General features: G+C 39.2%; 1 protein-coding gene across 2 annotated transcripts in view; it reads left to right on the top strand.

Annotated features, from left to right (window-relative positions):
- The window catches only part of MAGI2 (membrane associated guanylate kinase, WW and PDZ domain containing 2), a 1,308,856-nt gene that overhangs the window by 1,137,763 nt on the left and 147,679 nt on the right, over window positions 1–23,414 (top strand). Inside the window, exons 11-14 of one of the 2 annotated variants that reach the window (XM_024738093.1) lie at window positions 128–159; window positions 6,882–7,071; window positions 15,852–15,893; window positions 22,926–23,017. In XM_024738093.1, the coding sequence (XP_024593861.1) occupies window positions 128–159; window positions 6,882–7,071; window positions 15,852–15,893; window positions 22,926–23,017 (356 nt within the window). The remainder of the gene's footprint in view (window positions 1–127; window positions 160–6,881; window positions 7,072–15,851; window positions 15,894–22,925; window positions 23,018–23,414) is intronic. The other variant, XM_024738094.1, reaches the window with a different exon arrangement.

Below are 23,414 nucleotides of genomic sequence, written 5' to 3'. Positions count from 1 at the left end.
CAGAATTTGTTGTTGTTGTTTGCTATTAAACGATTTAAAATAACTTGCAGTTATCTAAATATCATGCCACCCGTAAGTGGTGGTGGGATGTATTTTCAAAGTTCAAATATTGTTTTCTTTATTACAGGTTTCTTTTCTCCATGGAAAACTCCAAAGCCTGTAAGTTGAAATTATTCTACTTCTTTACTGCTGGTTATTATTACAGTTCCATTAAGTAAGATTTGAATTGGGTGACCTCAAAATCTCTTCCTCCTCTGAGATTTGTGATGTCAAAAGAGCAGATCCTCTGTGTAAGAATAACTTGTCTTACTTTCCTATAAAGACAATTCTGTCTTTTAATATTTTTACAAAATGAGCATCAACACTCTTCAGTATGGTGTACGGAAAATACTTTAGAAAACTTTGTTTTACCCCCTGTCAGAAATACGATCGTTTTTATCCCATTGAATTTTTAAAAACAGTACAAATTATAAGCCCAGAGGTCTTGACTTGCAAGTTAAGTCTGGTCCACAAGAAATGTACCTGTATATATATATTTGTGTATTTATATTTACTTTTTAATGTATACAGAGCTAAATATGTGTGTGTGTGTGAAAAACATTTTTTTTTCCTACCAAACCTGACAATCACTCAAAGTGGTGCTTCTGAATCTTCAGAAACCGGTGAACTCTGCCATCACCTAATCTCTCTGGGCCTAGTTTCTTTATGAATTGTCCTGAAATTTTGATGCTAAGGTACCAGAAGCCTGGTATTTTAATAATCTTTTTGTGAGGCAAGTTTAGCCAAGTTGCCTTCCCAGCTAGAGATAATCTTTACTTGCCGTTAGATTAAAACTAGTAAATTATCCAAGTCCCAAGACCTGGGACTGGTTTTCTGGAATCCCATTCTATAGTGTGTTAGAATAGTCGACCCTAACTGGAATGGCTAAAACTCACGACTGGAAGAGAGCTTAGCAAAGTGATTCAAGTAACAACAAAAACAAAACAAAACAAAAATCTCAGGGGATCACATCTTCCACCTACTTTTCATTCCTCTCAGAGTAAGCAGCTCAGACAGCAGTGGCCCCTGGTTTGGCCAGTGAGTAGGGAATTCTTGGGTTAAATGCTTCCCTTTTTTCTTTTACTGAGGAAATATTTATTTAACTGCTTGATTTTCTCATTTTAGAAATGGAGATATAATTTTGCATACTTTTCAAGCGCAATAACTGGCTTAATTAAATAACATGGCTTTAAAATTATTTGAAGACAAGTGAAAATAAAATATTATTGAGCCCTGGAATATGCCTGAGCTCCAGGTTCCTCTCAAAGACAGATGAGGAAACCGGAGCTGGTGATGAGCGGCTGAGCTGTCAGAACATTCCAACCAAGCATGTCCTCATTTAGCATTCGGCTCATCTGGTCCACAGAGAATATCAGATGGGAAAACTGGTCTCACTTGGGCCTAGTTAAACCACTTAGTGATGCATGTGATTTTGAAAGAGGTATTTTAAATGAAATTTGTTCGATCTTGACCAAACTCTAAATAATGCCTTCCTTTCACCGTCAGAGTTAAATCTGTGCTCTGTGGTTACACACATCTTTATCTAATTTAACAAGGACTCTTGTAACCTCATCCTGGTGCTACAATTATGCAATCTAGTGATTTCCTTATATGCACCACATTTACACAAATGATGCCATTTGGCATAATTACAGCATTTGCTGTCATTACAGTAATTACATCCGTACTCAATAATTCCAAAAAAAGTTTTATGAACTTAATTTACAATTAATCCTGAACCCATACATCCCTACAAAAGCCAAGGCTTGGAGTTCCAGGTCCTAGGCTAAGAGAAGATAGAAGACTGTCAATTTAACATCCTCCATGTATCCCCCAGAAACTCTTCAGACTCGGGACTGTGATGACAGGCAGTGTGGTATAATGGTTTAGGGTGCAGGTTCTGAAGGCTTACTGCCTACAGTCAAACTGTGCTTCTTCTCCTTACTAGCTAGCGTACCTTCCACTAGCTACTTAAGCTTTCAGTATTTCAAGTTCATCTATAAAATGGGGATAATAATAATACTCCTCTCATATGGTTACTCTGAAGAGTCTGTGGCTTAGTCCATGTAACGTGCTTGAAGCAGAGCCTCTACATGCTCAAAAATATAAACTATCGTCATCCTAGAAAGCAGACCCTCCATGCATAAACCCTTAATAAATTAATCACCCTACGAAATGAAGGTAGTTTGCAAAACTATTCACTTCAACAAATATATATATAAACACATACCTACTGTATTTGGATTTATACACTCTCTCCTCTGAAAGAGGATTGATGACATCCTTAGGATAAGGAAATGTTACCTTGAGTGAGGTCTCCCCTTCTCCCAGTCTTGTGTCACTTCCTGACACTCTTCCGTCCTACTGATCCACACCTTAAGCTAATCCACATCAAGATAGTCACTTCTGGGGCTTCCTTGGTGGCGCAGTGGTTGAGAGTCCGCCTGCCGATGCAGGGGACGTGGGTTCGCGCCCCGGTCCCAAAAAAAAAAAAAAAAAAAAAAGATAGTCACTTCTGTTTAACAAGTAATGCATTAATTATAGTGGGTTCTCAGTCTCTCCATCTGGAAGGAGTCCAAGTTCATTCTTCAAGTACTGAATCAAGCCAAAAGCCTTCATCTCCCAGCCCTGCCCTAAAATCCTGAGGAGGTGTGTTTAGACTACCCCAGCTTCTACAGGAAGCAGTTTGTAGAGTTTGCATGGGGAGGACAACTTGCCTTGTTCACAAGCCCTCTGTTCCCAGTGTGCATCCTCGAATCAGAAGGTGGAGTTAAGAAGCATCAACCACACCATGATCAGGTTCTTCTGCTTTACTCTCTGATATCTCGTTGTGGACTGTATGTCCACCCTGTCCACTGATACTTCAGGGACTGTCCTTTCATACAGTTAGACATTCACTCGTTCGTCAAGGTGGAGTTAAGAAGCATCAACCACACCATGATCAGGTTCTTCTGCTTTACTCTCTGATATCTCGTTGTGGACTGTATGTCCACCCTGTCCACTGATACTTCAGGGACTGTCCTTTCATACAGTTAGACATTCACTCGTTCGTCAAGGTGGAGTTAAGAAGCATCAACCACACCATGATCAGGTTCTTCTGCTTTACTCTCTGATATCTCGTTGTGGACTGTATGTCCACCCTGTCCACTGATACTTCAGGGACTGTCCTTTCATACAGTTAGACATTCACTCGTTCGCCAAGGGGGAGTTAAGAAGCATCAACCACACCATGATCAGCTTCTTCTGCTTTACTCTCTGATATCTCGTTGTGGACTGTATGTCCCCCCTGTCCACTGATACTTCAGGGACTGTCCTTTCATACAGTTAGACATTCACTCGTTCGTCAAGGCCAACAGAGATACAAGGCTCCTGCCATATAAAGAAAATGATTTTGTTTTCATGTTTCTTACTCTAGTTATGTGTTTATAAATATTAGCCTAGGTAAGGACACCACTGGGACTGGACAAGATTCAATCAGAAGCCTTGTTGAGAGGCAAACGCCGGCAGGAAACACAGTTCTCTAGAGGTCAAGGCCAGGAAGACTCTAGGTGGCATAAGGGGATGGGATCAGAATCTAGGTGGTTCACGAAGACTGAGAGGAACAAGTGAGCACAAGGTGTCCAGCTAGAAAGCAAAAGTGCAAAGACCAAGCTATCTAAGAAAGTAGGGAGAAGTCAACAGAGGGCACCTTTCAAAAGATGTTGTCAGATCAGCACACCAGTCCCAGAAAGCAGAGGGTGCCCTCTGATCCCAGGGCAGGGGGTTTGCTCCATGGTCTTCTGCGTCGGAATAACAAATAACTCAATTAGGGGGCAAGGGTGTGAAGAACTACAAGTCTGCCTTTTCAGTATTTCACGGGCGCTGTGATTTTCTGCTCTACAGTCTTAAAAATCCCTGACAGAGTGACTTGAGGGTTTATGCATGTCACAGCAAGACATTGTGAATGCTTTACTAAGCATGAACTGGAATCAGTGAATTTCTCCATCTCTGCTATAGAAATTGTAGAATTTGTCAATCTGCCACAGAAACTTTCCCAAACAGTGCCCAAAGCGTTATTTATTTTGTAGTTTTCAGAATGTTTTTTAGAATACTAATATTTCACCTGAACCATGTTTGCTCCAATGACTGCACATGGACAGTGCATATACCAGCAAGACTTATGGAGGAATCAGATAACCCTCCGTGGAAGATGGGAGAAAGAAATAGACATTTGCTGAAGCCCTATGATGATACTACAGCAATTCAGACCATATTTCTAATTTATTTATTTTTTAGAATTTAGTATCTTATGTTTGGAAACAGAAGGGAGAAAGTCATAGCCAGAATGCACCCACATGGTGCCTAAAGTCAGTTAAAGTGAAAAATAAAAAAATACGCCTTTAGCCACAACGTGGGTCTTCCTGTCATAGCAAAGGCACAGAGAATGGATGACCAAAGGAACCCACCATGGCTTCGTAGGCAAATTTTGCTTTCAAATGAATTATGAAGCACATATTTAAAGATTTTTACTAAACGGGAGCAAAAGGGTCACTGAGCAGAAAATTAGCCAGAACTCTAAACAAATTTACCAGTTATTCCCCTCAATGTATTATTATTGCAAATAGCACTCCCATTATAGTTATAGATTGGTTTCTGACCCAGGGTCTGCCACTGACAGCTGCTGGACCTCTCTATGTTCCTAGAGATTATGTTTAATATTAGGGGTTTTCCATCTTTGTTAGCTATAGAACCCTTGTTCAAACGAAAGCTTGGTCAGTAGCCCATATAGAAAACAAATTAAAATGAAGCCAGTTGTCTTAGTTTCTTCCAACAGCTATAATAAAACACCATAGACTGGTGGCTTATAAAAAACAGAAATTTATTTCTCATAGTTCTGGAGTCTGGAAGTCCAAGATCAAGGTTCCAGAAGATTCAGTTTCTGGTGAGAGCCCACTTCCTAAATGGCCATCTTTTTGCTGTAACCTCACCTGGCAGAAGGGACTACAGAGCTCTCTGGGGTCTCCTTTATAAGGGGACTAATTCCATTCATGAGGGCTGTCACCTCATGACCTAATTATCTCCCCCAAAGCTCCACGTTCTAGTAATATTACCTTGGGTGTTAGGTTGTCAACATAGGCATTTTGAGGGACCTCAAACATTCCGACTGTAGCACCAGTCTTATTGAGAGAAGGGTCAATGACCCATTTCTTTCCCAGTTTGCTGGCTTACCTGACCCCTGCCACAGTCCCAAGTACATAAGTGAGTCACAGGGACCTTTGTGTTACACAAGGACACAGTACATAGTACCTCAAATCCTCTCTACCTTTAAAACATTATCACTGATAGGTGACAGCTTGCTTTGGAGCCCTGACCAAAATATAGCCATCATGAAAACAGAAGCAGGACAGTGCAATAGGGTCCCGAAAGTTAAAATCCTGTCAAGCTCAAAATAGTGTGTATCAAAACTGGTTTTAAAGAAAGAACAAGTGACCATATGTTACTGATGATTTCATTCAGTCACTAAATTTACATTTTCTGAGCACTTGCTATATATTGGTAATACAACAGTGGGAGAAACTGCATCCCCTGCAGTCTCTCCCCAACATAATCTATTTGCGGAGACAAAGGTAGACTCGCAATTACGATTGAGTGTGAGGGGTAGGTAGAGGGTGCTGTGGGAGCACCCAGAAGGGACAAGTAACCAGATCAGGAATGGTCAGCAAAGGCCTTCTAGAGCAGGTGTCTCATCTGAATCTAGTATCCAGGTATAATGAGGATGAGAGATGGAAGAGTGGAAAATGGGTAAACTTTGCAGGCAGAAAGAGAAAGTATGCAAGGGTTCAGAGGCTGGAGAGAACCTGATGGATGCCAAGGAATGAGGAGAGACCATCAGTGGATACAAGAGAGAGAATCAGGACCTGGGCCCTCAGGAGCCACTGTATCCCACTAGAGAGCGGCCTGAGGACCACGCTCACCCAGTGCAGAATTTTAGACAAGAGGGTACCCTAATATCATTCTGCACACGACAGGTTTAGTCAAAGCAGAAAAGCTGAAGTTGAGTTTGAATGAGCAATCAGTTGATTTTTGAAGTTGGCTGTGCAAACAGGTGATCTCGGTGAACGCAGCTTTCTCCTTGATAAAAAGGAATGAGTCCCTGCTCTACCTCACGGGGCTATAGTGAGGATCAAAGAAGGTAATGTATATGAAAGAGCATAGTATTCTACAGACCATTAATAAATTATGATGGTAGCAGCAGCAGCATTTTGGAGAAGAAACCACCAGATCAGCAGTAAATGAGGCTTCGTAGAAGATTTTGAACAATTCAAAAATCCCAAAGGGTTGTATAATTACTTATAAACTGTGAGGAAAGTGATTGAATGTTCAAGTATAGGAGGTGGTTCAGATATGCATAGGTATCAAATGGATGCATGCAGACTACTTCATCTTCTTCTTTAGTAAAAATGGTGTAATGAATTGGGGCCATCTTAGAAAAGGAACAATACCATAAGCACTTAAAGATAAATTATCTTGAGATACATATTGTCTTTATTTTATAGGGAGAAAAAACAGACTCTGACAGATTAAGTGATGTGCTGAAAATTACTAGCTAGTAGGTGACAAGGTTATGAAAGTTTACATTCAAAAGTCAGGCAACACATATATTTATAACCATCTGTGGTGCTTTATTATATAGAAATAGAATCTCTCAAGGCACTTATACCAAAGTTTTGAATGTTTTGTGAAAGAAAAGTCTACAGGGCAAGAAAGTCAAACTTAAAGGTGAGGGCTGTGGTATGCGACAAGGGAAACAGCAAGAAAGAGTTCATTGTCAGTCATTTTCTCTGTTCTCTTTCACTTTCCAGATAACAGACCGATGGGAGAATCAAGGCAGTCCTCAAACGAGTCTATCTGCTCCGGCCATACCGCAGAACCTGCCCTTCCCACCCGCCCTTCACAGGAGTTCATTTCCTGACTCAACAGAGGCCTTTGACCCAAGGAAGCCTGACCCATATGAGCTCTACGAGAAATCTAGAGCCATTTATGAAAGTAGGCGTAAGTGAAAGCCACAAAAAACAAGGGTGTATTAATAACAGCTGAAGCCCTGACAGGAGATATATTGAGGCTGAAATGATCTGGCGTGGTGATTTTATATTCTGAGGTTCAAAATGTATCTCAAAAGTAAAGCCAGCTGATCGAAACTTTTCTTTAAAAAAGAAAGAAGAAAGCCTGTCAACTCAAAAAAAGCTTATATCTTTTGGTTTTAAATTTTGTTTCCTACTTTTTTCCCCCTAAGCCCCTGAGAAAAATCAGGAATGTATTTGGGGAGCCAGGGGTGGGTAATAGGGGAAGAGGTTGCTAGTTTTATTTAAGCTACCAGATAATGAGAAGAAATGGTTGGGATTTTTTTTTTTTTTTAATTTATTATTTATTTTATTTATTTATTTTTGGCTGCATTGCATTCCCGTTGCTGCGCGCGGGTTTTCTCCAGCTGCGGCTCCTGGGGTGTAGGCACGCAGGCTTCAGTAGTTGTGGCGCACGGGCTTCGTTGCTCCGCGGCATGTGGGATCTTCCCGGGCCAGGGCTTGAACCCGTGTCCCCTGCATTGGCAGGCGGATTCCCAACCACTGCGCCACCAGGGAAGCCCTGGTTGGGATTTTTATGTTTAATCTGATCTTGAATCTGAAGCCTAGATTTCCTTAGAGCCACGAATGTAGTCATTGAAGATTTTAGGAATGTGAGTAAAATGTTAGCCAAGTCCTTCCAACTCATAATGGTGAAAGTAATGGTTCCGAAAGCAGCACAGAGCAGGTACCAATCAGTTCTACCTGAAATTCCACTTCTTGTTTAATGCACTGGGGCCCATTTGAAAGTTAGCTCGTAAAATATCGTGTAGGCACTTGTCATCCTATTTGAAGGTCTTCTAAAATTATTTCATTGTGCTTTATAAATATTAGAAAACAGAGCTTTTTAATATTGCATATACGTTCATTGTGCCTCTTTCCACCATCTCACAGGTCATCTCTTTTGAATGTTAGAGGACAGGAATCCAAACGGCATGAATGTATAATATATGAGGAGAATACATAGTACAATATGAACTTGAGTAATGGATTGAAAAAACTAGCCTAGTGAGAAGGGTTTGGTTCCGGGCGCTCCCATTTACGGTCTGCTGATTTCCTTTGTTTTGGTGTTCCGCCAGTGTCTTCTTTCCAACTTTATCATCTGAAGCATGAATAGCAAGTTTTAAGTTGTGTGTTATCTCAGAGGATCTCAAATCTGCTTACTCTTTGATGAGCCCAGGGGCTGAGAATTACACCCCCAGCTGGTAAGGGGAAAAGTAGACATATCCCTTTGCCCATCCTCTACAACTCTCTGTAAAAGTAATTTTGGTTGATAAACTAGTTAGGACAGCAGGCCATTGAGAAATCATCTTTATCAAAATGAACCTCCACCACCCCACCCCTCTGCCACTTTATAAAAATAATTGGCTATGTCAGGCCTGCTGTATTTGATTCTTCTCCTTCTGGCAGAACGACTGAAATGTCTTTAAAGGGCTGTAGAGTTAGAATGTTTTTGCTGTGATAGAGTTAGAACGAAGTAGGCATTTTTCACGGTATAATACAGGGTATGAATTCAGGGTATTAATGGTCACTATACTGAAAAAACTTGACAAGATTTCAGCACAGTTCTTAATACTTTTTCTGCTTCGATAACCAAGTATTTATTGAATACCCACTTGGCCCTCAGTACCATGAGGAGATTCCAAAGTTGAGTAAAATGTCCTGCTCTCACGAATTTAACTGGGAGACAAGAAGAATAAGTCGAAACAAGTAGAGATCAGGATACAGGTGAAGTTCTAACTCAGAAGGTGGAATATATCATCCCCCTGTCCTTGGCCTGTTGAATTCTGTGGTTACCTGTAGGGAGCGGCAAGAGATGCTTCCTCCTGTTTTTGTCCCTTCATTAGTCATTTGTTCCCATCCTTTTGCTGTTCCCTGACCAATGCAAGGCTTCATTATTCGGGACAAAGGCAATGTTGGTATTTATTCCGTCTTTTCTCTATGGTGTCTGATGCTGTTGTGTCCTCAGTTTGTGAGCAGGAATTGTGCATGACCTTCTTTTCAACCCTAAACGAATTCCGATTTCTTTAGCCAGCCCCTGCAATGCTCCTTCTCTTCATTGCCTTTCCGCTCCTCACCTGTAACAAACCTAGCAAACCAATCTGCCTTAACCTCCCACGACTTTCTTTATCAGTCCTCCTCTGGGAGCTCTGTACCCCCTTTGCTTTGCGTCCTAAGCCACTTGAACAACAAAATCCTGACTGCCTGCGGAGCCCTGCATGTGCTCTGCGGCTGCCTCTCTCATCTCACAACCACCCCCCCTCACTTCTTGCTTTCTCAGCTCTCTCTAATGTTTCTAAGGTCACGAAAATGTTTTCAGGGTCCCGACTCTTAGGAGCCAAAAGAGGGCAAGCTCATTTCCTTTCCCATCCTTCTCTTTCTATCCTGTTATTTCATGACACTAAATGGAGTGTGAATGAAACAGCGAAATCATGTCAAGGTAAGAAAAACTCTGCCCTGAAGATGAAGGAAACCAAAAAAACACGACACCACTTTCTCTAATCTCTGGATAACTAATCGGTTCAGTCTGTTTTTCTCAGTTTCACATGCCAGGGGCTTGATAGAACAGAACAGACCTTTGCCCTCTATATACAACCTGTTTCCAAGTGTGGAAAAAGTTTCGTTCTCTCATTTAAAGTTTCAGAGCAATGCTCAAAAAAAATGTTTTGTAATGAATGGAGGGAAAGCTCAATCTATTTCTCATCATCTTCAGATAGGGTTTTCTTTTAACGACCGTGAAATGCATGCATCTAAACAAAAGACCCATATTTGAAATTTTGTGAACCACTCTGTTCTTTTGAATTACATGCATAACATTTAGCTTTGGCTCTATTTATTCTGTGTCCCCAAACTTTTTCCTTGGAGAAAAAATAGTGGGACCACAGAAAGTACGGAAGGAAATCCTAACCAAAGCTTTCTAAACCAAGTCCTTTGACATTTTCCCTGACCTGTAGTGATCTCATGGTATCCTCCTTTACAGCTAGGTCTAATGCTGAACAGAATTTTTGCATTCACGTTCAAAACTGGGTTGCAGTAACCAAATAAAAGAATGTACCTCCACCCACAAGCTTCTGCTATACAGAGCTACAGAATGTTTGTTATATCCAGGCTGTCAAGAAGTATTTGGATTCAAATCACTAGTCCCCGGCAAATGATGGAAATTTATCAAATGATGTAAATGATGCTGTGCCTCATTTGGCTCGTAATTAGATTATGCTGACATTTAAATAGGCATGTACAAGACATCTTAATAAAGATGTATTCCTGAAAAAAAAAATGCTGTGATTTTAAACAAAGACAACCGTAGGATACTAGAGCCACAGGAAACAGAACATGGCAAGTACAAGCTTACGAGGGGAAGGCTAGAAACACCTCCTGTCTTCGTAAGATCTTCTTATGATGACATGGGGCTTGAGAGGAAGAAGATTCTTCCACCCAGCAGGCAAGGCAATGCCTCTGACTTCAGAGCATCAGGCAGAGTGCCCAGAAGTGGCGTCTTCAGGCTCCACATCAATTAACAAGAATGTATGAAACAGTATGTGTCTAGACTCTGCTGCGCGCTCCACAAGAGAAAAATCATGAGACATAATCTCTGCTCACATGAAGCTTACAGTGAAACTGGGGACAAAAACATAGGAAAGCAGTTCCTGAATGACATTGTATTATATAACAGAGCAAATAAGTATCAGTATTTTAACAAGCAAAATGTGCAGTAAATGTAGACAATAGTTTAAATATAATTAGACAGACCCATAGTTTCCCGTTCCATGTGCAAAATTGATATTTAATCAGGAGAATGTCTTGTGTTAAGTATCTTTTAATTATCAAAAATCTCATTGGTTCTTATTGGAGAGCTCCCCGCAAAAAGAAAGTTTTTCCCGATTGACTTCATTCCACCTAAGCTTAAAGCTTGTATACATAATAGAAGAACCATGCCTAAATAGTCTGCAGAGAAATTTTGACCAGTGGCGTTTCTGGGTTTCCATGTTAGCTATTCAACTAACATGACCCTATTATCATTACCAGCAATTTCCAGAAAATAGCAAAAATCTACCCACCCTCATCTCTATCTAGTACTTTTAGATAAATCTCACTTTCCTTTGTGTAATAGCCTCTGTTGATAATTGACTTATTGCTGTTTCCGTTACATGGATTTTTAAAAATTGAAAGCAAAGAAAAATACCCACCTTTGTGTAATGAGATAAGCCATGGTATTTATTTATTTTTTGCGGTATGCGGGCCTCTCACTGCTGTGGCCTCTCCCGTTGCGGAGCACAGGCTCCGGACGCTCAGGCTCAGCGGCCATGGCTCACGGACCCAGCCGCTCCGCGGCATGTGGGATCTTCCCAGCCCGGGGCACGAACCCGTGTCCCCTGCATCGGCAGGCAGGCTCTCAACCACTGCGCCACCAGGGAAGCCCAAGCCATGGTATTTTTTATTCCTCCTTTTCCCATAAATCTCATGCAAGAAAGACTAATTTTCTTCGCAGTTACAAGAGGAAAGGCTTGAATTGTCTGGGTTTGTATGCTAACATTTTAACTGTTGGGCTCCGTACACCATTTCTAACATTGGGGGGAAAAGACTATTTCTAAAGGCCCTCACTGCTTTCCGTCCTCCCATCTCCTCCTGCCATTCTTTCTCTATATGTGATTGCATCATTGCTTCATCCACATATGTTTGATATGATAGGAAACATTTTATAGTGGCGTGCTTACCCGTAAGATTGCTTATTGCCAGTTTGCCTGAGACAGTCCTGCTCTGCATTGTCCTGGCATAATTAATAGCTCCCCTTTCACGCTCCAGACTGTCCTCATTTGATATGACTTCCATTTACTACATAGTCTGTTAAAGAGATAGACATCATTACTGTCCAAGAAAAGCATACATCTAAATTTGAATACAAATTTTAAAGCCTACTCAGATAAATAATTTCTTTCAAGCTAATTGGTTTGGCTCCCTGAGTTTTTGTCCGTACATGTTTTATCCCTAATTTCAGGTAAAGATGTATGTGGTAACTTGTTTTGGTAGCCAAACACCCAGTGAACTCCTTCCATACCCAGAAAACCATACAGATGTGCAAGTCTAGAGCACGGCAAACTAAGTAGAAAATGTATGGCAGTGAGGCCTTATTTAAGTGAAAAGAAATTCTCATTCTTATCACAGAGAATAAATCAGATTCATCATCACAATCACAGGACCAAAAGGGAGTTAATTTTGTCTGTCTTTCTGCTCCTAAGGAAGACTGTACGCACATAACTGTGGAAAAATGGCTATCCTGGCTCCTCTTTCTAATGCCAAACAAGGCAATACAAAGTGTTTCCCAAAGAAAATGAGTATGGCTTACTTTGGAATCTTACAAAATAAAGTTTTGATCATGCTAAGGAACTTGATCATTTAGGAATGAGGGCCCTGTCCTGCTGCTTCACTTTTCTTTAAGTCAGACTTATTCTAAAGTTTTATCTTGTCACCTCAGCTCATGGGACCATTTCTTGGGCATACTCCCCACTGCAGCCTCAGAAGCTGGAGCAGACAAGCTGAGGAAAACCAAAAGAGGCAGAGAAGAAAAATCCTTATTCCCTGAAACTCTTCCCTAATGATTCTGTCCCTTGGTATGAACCCAAGTTGAATTATGACTGAGGTTGTCCAAACTTTTTTTTCTTCACATTGAACCTTGGTTATTATGAATAAACAATTTATGAGGTACAACATGTCCAAACTCCTTTGCAGTAAGACATCACTCAAATGTAGATCATAAAAGTGTCAGGGATCCATATGGTATAATGTGCCTTCTGGTAGGACCTCTTTAGAACAGAAATTCCTCTGGAATTTCTTCAAAATGAGCTCACACAATCAGTCTTTCTTTTGAGAAATTAGGAAGCATTAACCCATAATAAGCCATGAGTATTGTACCAAAGGTGGTAATCAAGAGTAACCACAGGCCAGTTAAAGAGCATAATGGAGGAACAAGACTTTTCAATACTATATTTGAAATGAAATTATAACTGATAGCTGATCAGAAATGGACCGTTGTGTTTGTCACATCTGTGGCCTTTATCCTGCACTTTTGTTGTTCATCGTGGAATTCTTTCATTGTTCGGTATTGTAATGTGCATGTAATTCATATCTTATCCCAAATGGGTGGTGGTATTTCTAAACCATCTGTTTTTTCTGCTGCTCTTTCCTTGTTATTAGTGAGCAAAAGTTGTAGTCTGCACTGTCTCCCATCCTAACGGCAGAGCTATTTGGGAAGCTGGGGTGGTGTAAAAATACCGTACACTGCAGCACAGCGCTCGAGGCTCTAAATGGAAACTGATGGTGGGAACCATAACACATATGGTAGATGCACTGGGCTCAGAACCAGAGCTGTGAAGCTTCTGCTCGAGCCTTCTTTTCTCCATTCTCCTTTGCCCTTGTGGTTAAATACTCAATACAGTCAAGCTGGAAACATCAATAGGTTTAGGGAAGGTTTTGATCAATTCATGGCTGCGCAGCTCTTCAGTGATCATGAAAGGCTGCCTTGGCTTCTAGGAGAACATCTACACATCTGAACGCTGCTAGATCAAGCCCTGGCCAAATGTGCTTGGACACTGTTGGTATCCAGTGGCCTGTGGGTGGCCCAGTACTACCCGCAGATGTTCTCTGGAGCACTATTTTTATTTTAGTGAAAAATCAAAATAAGATGATATGTAAATGTTAAGACATTTTTATCAGTGACTTTAATATCAGAATCATAAAAAGACCAGAAAAATTTAATAACATTATCATTTAAAATGTCCTCAACTGTACTGTGAAGGTTAATTTCCTGTACCTTGTTCAGGAAAACCGTTATTGCTGTCTTGAGTATAATTTATATTATGGTTTGATCTGTGAAAAAAAAATTGCCTTTCAGTCAGAGTTTCTGATACATCACATTATGTGTCACTTTGCAGTTATAGTATGTTGAAAAAGAGATCAGTAGGTCCAGTTAAGTTTGTTTGCTATTTTTCATATGTAAGTTTTAATTTGGAAATCTAATTTCAAAAATAGTATTTTTGAGGGCTTCCCTGGTGGCGCAGTGGTTTGAGAGTCCGCCTGCCGATGCAGGGGACGCGGGTTCGTGCCCCGGTCCAGGAAGATCCCACATGCCGCAGAGCGGCTGGGCCCGTGAGCCATGGCCACTGAGCCTGCGCGTCCGGAGCCTGTGCTCCGCAACGGGAGAGGCCACAACAGTGAGAGGCCCGCATAGTACAAAAAGAAAAAAAAAAAAGTATTTTTGAGTAGCTTTGTAAATAATTAGGGTATTATATTTCTAGCAGTTCATTTTAGTAGAGAAAGAAATCGCTAAGTAATAAAGATAGTGAAATAAAAGTTAGGCTGGAGACACGTTTTTCCCATGTATTTTAGAAATTAGATTCAATCCGATAGCTTATAAATTTATTTCATTCAGTAGTTTAAAACTTAATGCCCCGGGAATCAGACGGGGGATAAAACGGGATGAAAATGTGAGAAGTAAACTCTAAAATCAGTCCTTGATTGAAAGTTATTTAGTTTGTCAAAGCATTTTGGTGGTAGCACAAGTTGACAGTGTAACCCAGAGTACTTCCGTGAATAAAAATGAGGCCATCAGGGCTGCAGTAAACTGAGTCTAATTGTTGATGACAAGTAGGTCCTAGTGAGATTATGATAATGTAAAGTGTCACCTTTACAACTAATGGAAATGTTTAGAAGGGAGCAATCTTCCATCCCTGTTACAGCTCCATCTTTATGATGAAACGATATTTCTCAATTCATAATCCTAAGCAGTCACAGTAAACATGGAGGTTTTTTAAAAAAGTAACAATTCTGCTGGAAAACTGATTTACTGTGAAAAGACAGATCGCCTGGAAGGGAGTCTGATTCTCCTCATGAGTGAGGCTAGCTGTGCAGGGTACCCTGGGGAACAGCCTCATTATCGCCCTCAAGAGGCTTCTGTTTCATTTTTTGTGTTGAATAGTATAGAACTCTTTATTCAAAGCAAACAAAGCTCAGTAAGAAAGCAATCAGAATTTGGTCTTCTTTTAAGTTTTTAAGTTTAATGATAAAATACCCATTTTTTTCTTAGTACTTCATACATATATTATGGAATATATATAGTATTTTATACTCATGTCCATAAACGTTTATGTTATTTGTAGCATAGATGACATCATAGTTCTCATGAAGGATCCGTATTGCTAATATAAACCAATTTTACTCAACTACTTATACATAACTTCAACTATCCAAATAATTGTAAGTGTCAAAATATTTGGACTGGTGTACATAAATCAACATAATCACTGATTGAATTTTTCACTTTTCAGTGTTTGATGGCACAATATCATAACATGATTTCAAAGACCTGTATTTATTGTGTGTCTATTTGGGGTTCTGAATTGACTTTACTTTCAAATAAGCATTCTTATAATGAGAATCAGAGCTTAATGTTTGGAAATAATGATCTCTTTTTCCATTCTGATCTACAAGAATTCAGATTTTTGCCTGCATGTGAAAGAAATACATTTACAGACATATTCATGTACATAAAACCAGGTAAATCTGTCCACTAACTTCCATAGATTTTAGAGAAAAAAAAATCATTAAACACGAGAACAAGAATGGGAGTGAGTTCTAATTAAAACCAAAAAAAAGTAAAGATGAATTTTAAAATGCCGTAAATGAATTTCAATTTTAATTCCCCATTTTCCCATCCAGAACAAGTGCCACCAAGGACCAGTTTTCGAATGGATTCCTCTGGCAAGTATTCTTCAGTACTCACAGTCCTGTGAATGAAACGTCTTCCATTCTGTGTAACAAATCATTCTTCTGAGTAGCATCAGTTTATTAGTATATAATCACCATGTTAATTTCACTCACCCGCATAAGCACATATTTAAGGTAGAGGGCAAGTCTCACCGCGTTTGGCCTCATGGCTGCCAAGGAAACAAACAAACAAAAGACAAAGGAAAATAGTCATATTCATTAAATTCTTTCATAAAATGCTTTAGTAAAAGATTAGATTAAAAGCCAGGTACCAAAGAAAGCCACCAGATTGACTAAATCCACAATAGCCAATACAGAAGTTTCTAGACACATGTGGCTATTAGGCGCTTGAAATGTGGCCACTCTGAATTTGGTTGTGCTGTAAGATGTGCGTAAATCCACACCAGATTTCAAAACCTTAGTACTAAAAAAAAGGAAATGTATAATATCTCATTAATTATTTTTTAATATTGATTAATGCTTAAATATTTTGGATATATTAGGTTAAATGTATATTATTAAAATTGATTGTACCTATTTCTTTTTGCTTTTTAAAATGTGGGCAATAGAAATGTTTAAATTACCAGTGTAACTTACATTTTGTTTATTTTGGACAGCACTGGACTAGATAAATAGAAATAAGAAGCTAGAGTATCTCAAGAGATTTGCAATTTAGACATTTCCGAAGACTTATTAAAAATATTCCTAATGAAGAATGAAATTCTTTTTACATCAAGTAAATACCTGTATCAATTTAATTTGTTTAAACCATGCCAATTATAAAGTGCTACATTTCAATAGTATTTTAAGTTAGAATAGAATAGCATAGTTTCAAGTTTAAGAGCTTTTAGTTATAATAAATTAATTTACTTAAAAGAAAAATTTTGACCTAATCTGAAAATAGTTATTAATTTGGTTTGGACTGAAATATTTAATGTTATGGAAATGAAGGAGGTAAAGGAATATTCATATTTTCTTACTCTTAGGAAGTGCTTTGAACAGCAGGTTAGACCACTGGATGGAAAGTGAGAACACTGAAACAATTGTAGAAAAGAACGTTTCATAACAATAGTACTGTTTCAGGTCTGTGGGCTTACAGCACACATCTCTAGAGTGTTTCCATGACGACAGCTCATTATCCATCTCAGCATGTTCTAACACCCCTTGGAGAATATATGTGCTTGAGATCATTTCATTCTGTAAGTTTCCATGTCATTTTTTTTGGATATGTAGAAAATATGGGAGATGTTGCTTAGCATTGTGTCCCCAAATAATGTCTAAAGTATTTGTTTAGCTTGGTCTGAAAATGTTTAAAGCATAATTATTCTTAGTATATAAGAATATATGACTGTAAACTCCTTGTAATTTTGAAGAATATCCTATAACCAGAGGAAAACTGAGGCCTAGTGATTACAGCTGCAAAATGAAAGCAGGATTTAATTTGAGATTCTAAACCTTAGCTTCCTGGCCACAGCAAGCACATTTCTTGAAAATTTCAGCTTCTGAAGGTACTTTATTTAAAAACAAAAGAAGAAAGAGAAGAACTCCTCAAGAGCTTACATTACCTTGATATATGCGCAAAATGATATTTTTACATTTCAAGAAATATACATTACTTGAAAGAGAAAAGTTATAGTGTAGTTTGAGTGTATTATACTACTATGCAATCCAGATTTTCAGGAAAAGAACAATCCAAGTATTTTGTTCAGTGTCCATACAAGTTAGGAAACTATTTTGGAAAATTATGACTCCATCCAAAATAAGTAGAACTCCTATACTATTTCTCATATTTATAAAATGTTCCTTATCAAATTATGTGTCATGATTTTGAATCGGATAAATTTATCATAATTATAAGGTATTTTACTAACTTTAGCTGCAAAAGATGCTTAGGTACAGAGGTAAAATTGACGGTAGGAAGTCCTAATGTAATTATGAAGCTAAGTGAAAACTCAGTAGAAGAATAGCACTGTGGTTTATTAGGTACACTAGATTGGCGAGTATGTTAAAACAAATTCAAGAAACATTTAAGCAACTCCTACACGCTGTGCATATGGAATATTATAGATAAACAAAGATAATTATGCCATCACCAAGGGAGAATGTTAATAAGAGCAATGAATCCATAGTCAGGACCTTTCAATGAACAATCCCACCCAAAGGCAAGAAAACTAGGGTGTGGCGTATCACGGAAACCAAGAGTAGAAATCCCTTCTGGAAGGAGACCTTTTCTTGTTTAGAAACAATAGAAATCAGGGGTCATAAAGGGTGCGTCGACAGTATCAAATGGGACACAGAAATCAATCACAATGAGAATCACAAGAAAAATCACAAGAAAAACAATCACGAGAATAAAATGGCCATTGGATTTGGTCATTAGGATGTCATCAAAGACCTTAAAGAGAGCAATGCAGTAATGCCAAGAGAACAGAAACCAGACCGTCAGGAGTAAGTCAGACATGAGAGAGAGTGAGGGCTTCCGTAAAGACCACTCTTTCAAGAGAGAAGTGGATGGGGAGAGCAAGGGAGTATTTCAGATGGGAAAATCTGAGTTTATTTGAAAGCTTTGGTTATTTGAAGAGAACCAAACAGAGAGTGGGAGATGGCTTCTACTATGGCTAAAACATGTCTGGCCACATTCATATTACCAAAGGTATAAAGAGAAAAAAGTAGAGAGAAGGGATTATTTTAAGACAAAAATGTGTTAGTTATTTACCTGGTAATGTTAGATTTGATCAATAAAAACTATTTAATTCTTGTTTAATTCATTTTGTATCTAGAGTACATTGGAAATCCAGATGCCAGGGACGTTTTTTTTTTTTTGGTCAGGGACATATTTAATAACCACCTTTGATTCTTGATTCCTTCCTCGTACTGTCTTTTCTAGATCTCTTTCCAAGGAAAAGCCAAAAATTTAATACTTTTTCAAGAGGAAAAATTGAATGAATTCATTATCTGTGTCAAAATGTGATAATAAGCCTGTGGTGCTTATGTTTAATTAAAACATGAAAGGGGATTCAAGTACCAAAATTTAATTGACGTGTTTACAGCAGCATTCCATGTGCCAAATTAATCCATAAAAATGCCATTCTTTGCATTTTTGAAGCTTGAATCCATTCACAAAATTAATCAGTTGTGTTCAGTCACCCATCCTTTTTCCTGAAGCGGTGCACAGAACCGTGTCTTTCAAAAGCTAGACCAAGGGTACGTATAGCATGTGAAGTCTTCCTGGCGTCTTAGTACAAAATAAGAATCAGCTTTTGAAATTCTGCTTTTCTTTATTATGACGGAGGTTACCCTGCTACCGGGATGTAGCTTTTTCAATATTATTGAGAGCCCAGGATTAATCAGGACTTGTAAATTCCATTTCTGTAGCTTGCCACCGTGGTCATGCAAAGTCCCATCTGGGACGAGGATCTTAAGATGCATTATTTCATAACGCCTGAGGATCCTAGGACCCAACTTCTAAGGAACAAGCAACACTGGCCATGGCTAACCATTGAACACCAAAGAGTTTTCTGACTCTCTTAGTCCATTTCTTCACAATGACTGCCTCATCTTGAGTTGCACCAAGAAATGCCTGAGAGCACCCCTCACAGTTCTGCGAAAAGGAAAAAGAAGAAGAAAAAGAAAAAAAGAGCACAGATACAGACTGAACACAAAGAAGAAAAAAAAAAAGGGATGTTGGTAGGGGCATGATTGAGTGACATCCAGAGTGACTCAGGTCCCACTAGGTGTCCCCCAGACCCCTTCATCTAACAGCCTGCCAGATGCATGGTTTGCAAACCAACTGGAGAGAGGGGTGAGGATTGTTAAATTCTATAACATTGGGGTGAAGAGTTGCCCTTGAATTTCTTTGCTTTAAGTCCTTGCATTGACAGGGGAAAAGATAAAGCATGATAGCAATCATTTTAAGTATGTCATCAGACCAGAAGAGCAGCTAAAGGAGAGTATCAGAAACATTGTAATCTTTCAAGAGAGCTAACAAAGCAGGAAGGAAGAAAAGTAATGTTTCCAGCTATGTGCATATAGTGTTAGTTATTTTCTAAAGCCAGACTCATATGGATGGGCGAAGGGAGGGAGAAACAAAGGAAAAATTCTCTTTCTGAAAGCTCTTATTTTCCTTAAGCAATAACAAAAAAAAGAAAAAGAAAAAAATAAACTGCCTTAAGGCACAATCCATCATTTAAACTTTTTTTATCCAGTTGACTATTTCTCTTAAGTTTCCACGCCCTGCAGCCTCTGAGTCTGTGTTCAGAATTAACAAAGAAATAAAAAGTAAATTATATCTGCAGGCACACTTCTCTAACGGGTCTCTTTTTGCCTCTCCATGCACATGTGCCATGAAGCTGGCCGTCTTGGCCTGGAAGAACGGAGGGTGAAGATGACGTGGTTGGCATATATCACCCTATATTTGAAATCAGAGTGGTCAGAGCAGTAGTCAGGGGATCGGAATGTCACCAAAATGCACACAAAGAATAGGGGGAGGGAGATAATATTCCTTGCTTACATCTTCAGAGTTCTTCAGAGTTAAATAAAATTAACTAGCAAACATAGATCTATATTTTTCTCCTAAATACAAAGGAGTCCTGAGTCATTCATTAAGGAAAAGCTTTCCAGTTCTCCCAGGAATCACAGCATCCTCTGACACGACAGCTCCCTTGTACCTTGGCACATCTCAAAAATGCCATTACTGGGATTGTTATGATTTCAGCATTTCCTCGGGGGAAAGTTTTCCTTAGCAAATGGATCACACAGTAAAGTCTTTGCAGAGCTCCTCATGCAATATGGATTGGTGCTAAAGCCACTGGAGGAACAATTTCTCACTTACCATACTCAGCAGCAATGCAAAAATGAGACTATCTACAAGTAAATGGAAGGTTCTGGTTAAACATACGCTAGCTGTATCATTTTGAATGTCGAAAGTATATCGTGCTCTCTTTGTGATTTTTATGTATATATGGTCTCGAGTCCTCTAAGCTTAAAGGAACCTAGAGAAGAGATTGATGGGAGCAGCTATATAACCAAGTTTTAGAGGTTTGAACGGCGACTGGGTATTATCTGTCGCCCTCCCCTCTCCCCTCGCCTTTCTGCCTGTGTTGGGGGAAATACAGGTACCTGCCATGACTCTGTAGGGCTGCTCCACTTGCCTCCAGAGTCCTGAAGGTTTAGCACACACCCCAGTATGTGATTTCATATATAATGTTGTAGACCTCGGAATAAACTGAGTTCAAAAGTCAGTTGAGACTTGTAGAGTGTAGGGCAAAGTTTTCATTTTCCTTTTACCACTCAACTCTAACGAAGTGTTTAAGAGGAACTGACTTTTTCTAAGTTGTCGTACCTTTAAAATATGAATGATTATACAATTCATAAAGGATGACTAATGGATGTGGAAATCCAGTTGGTTCTTCTTCTTTGAGTTTTATATTCGTCACTGAATGGGAAAGACTTTGGTTATACATGCACCTGGTCCTAAAAGGGCACGAAAGTCATAGAGTCTTGGACGATGTGGACATATATACATACGTACTTATATGGCTGATTCAGCTTTTTTTTTTCCTTGAGAACACTAGACACACAATCAGCTTATGCCTACATTTCAGAAGTGAGTGACTTGCCTTTCACATATCACTGGAAATGCTTTGCTCAGGTTGGTGGGCACAAAGGCAAGCCCTGTTCTGTTGTGCTTTGTTTACTGCATCACTTCAGCAGCTCCACTTACTGTAGAGTCTGGAAAAGATTTGCCTGGCCATCACTTATTGAGTGTCTCTCTCAACTATGGCTATTACTATATACCCAGATGGCTCAGACATAAACTTCCTGTCTCATGAGGATTCTCCTCTGAAATCCCATCCCAGTTTCCAAAACCATTCTGCTTAAGCAAGGAGAATTTAACTTAATACTTGCATCTATCAGTTCTAATACCTCCTTTAAACCATTAAGGCCCAAAGATCACTAAATACTTCTTAAGCAAAGGATGGCATTAATAAGCATTCCCCAAAGTTGCTAATCATTGATTAACATCCTAACAGTGGCCTTGAAAGTATGCACAGCCCAGTCATGATTGAGACATTTGCCCCTGGGGAAGGTTCAAAGGGCCAGTGGCAGGGGGTAAGGTTAAATCATATTTAAATCATATTCTCTTTAAAAAGTTAAAATATTTCTCATGGTTTTAGTTTATTCTAGGGTTGAAAAAAAATGATAGAAGAGTTTCCCAGCTTATTTTTAAGTACATTTCTGTTCTTTCAGCTAACTACAGAAAAATATCCCTTGTCTAGTTTATTTTGAATATGTTTACAGAGTCAGTAGTGAATCTACTAGTGGCTTCCACATTTTAAAATGTTTGGGGGATAAAAGTTCACTTAGATCCAGGCAAATTTCTGTCCCTGAGTTATGAAAAACCTAAAGGAGTTTGTCAGAAAATCAAAACTTCACCCAAACCTCAATAGAGAAAAGTTCAGATTTTCTATTTTCTAACTCTAACAATTTTAAAAGAGACACCTTCTATTAGGTGTAAGTTTATATCCCCCTCCCCTACACACACTAAATGGGACACATCAAGTCATAAACAGCTACTAGTAAATTACTAAGTAGTCCTTTACCAGGTACTTCCAGGGCGTTGCCATCTGTTGTCTCCTACTTCTAAAACAATCGTTCTAGTCAGGGTAACATCGCCAAAGTGACAGCCAGTCTTCTTGAGGGCAATCTCAATCCTTTCAGGAAGATGAAGAATTACGGAAGCATTGATTTTTCTTTTCACTCAGAAAATTTGTGTGCTCTTTCTGCCTATGGCAATACCCTAGTAATGCCCTTGGCTGGTCAGTGCTAATCCAGAGACTACCTAATTTTGGAATACCGACTTTTTTGTTACCATATTTTTTTTTCTTATCCTCTGTGCTCTTCACCGACTCTAACGGCACTCTCATTAATCACGCCCACAAAATTAATCCATCCTCGGCGTGTTCAGTCCCTCGCGGGTTGGGGGGAGGCAGGACTCATCACTCAGTGGGGTCTCCTCTATGCCAGGTCCGGATTACAAGGAGCTGGATGTTCACCTTCGCAGAATGCAGTCTGGATTTGGCTTCAGAATCCTCGGGGGAGATGAGCCTGGACAGCCTGTGAGTTGAATTCTCTTTATTTCCACACTTTGGGTTATATTGTGTGTATGGGTGAAGGGAAAAATCATTCAGTATGATATAAAAAAAGAAATCTTTTAGGACTCACATAAAAGTTTTTTGAGGCTTGCTTTATTTGGTTTTTTTCTTGGTATTTAAGTTTTCAAAACATGCCAGTGTTTCCATATCATCATAAATCAATGCACATTTCATGAAGAGAGGGACATTGCTCTTTCTTAAAATGGATTGGATTCCTCTTCAATATTTCAATGATTTACTTGTATTGGACCCCTAGTCTCTCTGGGCAGCAGCTCACAGATAAACATGCAGTATGACAGAAGATATATGCGAGGAAATGACTTGCAACAGCAGAATGGTGTATGTTTTCAATCACAACTAC

This window comes from Neophocaena asiaeorientalis, unplaced genomic scaffold (genome assembly GCF_003031525.2).
Source record: "Neophocaena asiaeorientalis asiaeorientalis breed wild unplaced genomic scaffold, Neophocaena_asiaeorientalis_V1.1 scaffold170, whole genome shotgun sequence".
Lineage (NCBI taxonomy): Eukaryota > Metazoa > Chordata > Mammalia > Artiodactyla > Phocoenidae > Neophocaena > Neophocaena asiaeorientalis.
This window is presented reverse-complemented; position numbering and strand designations above follow the sequence as displayed.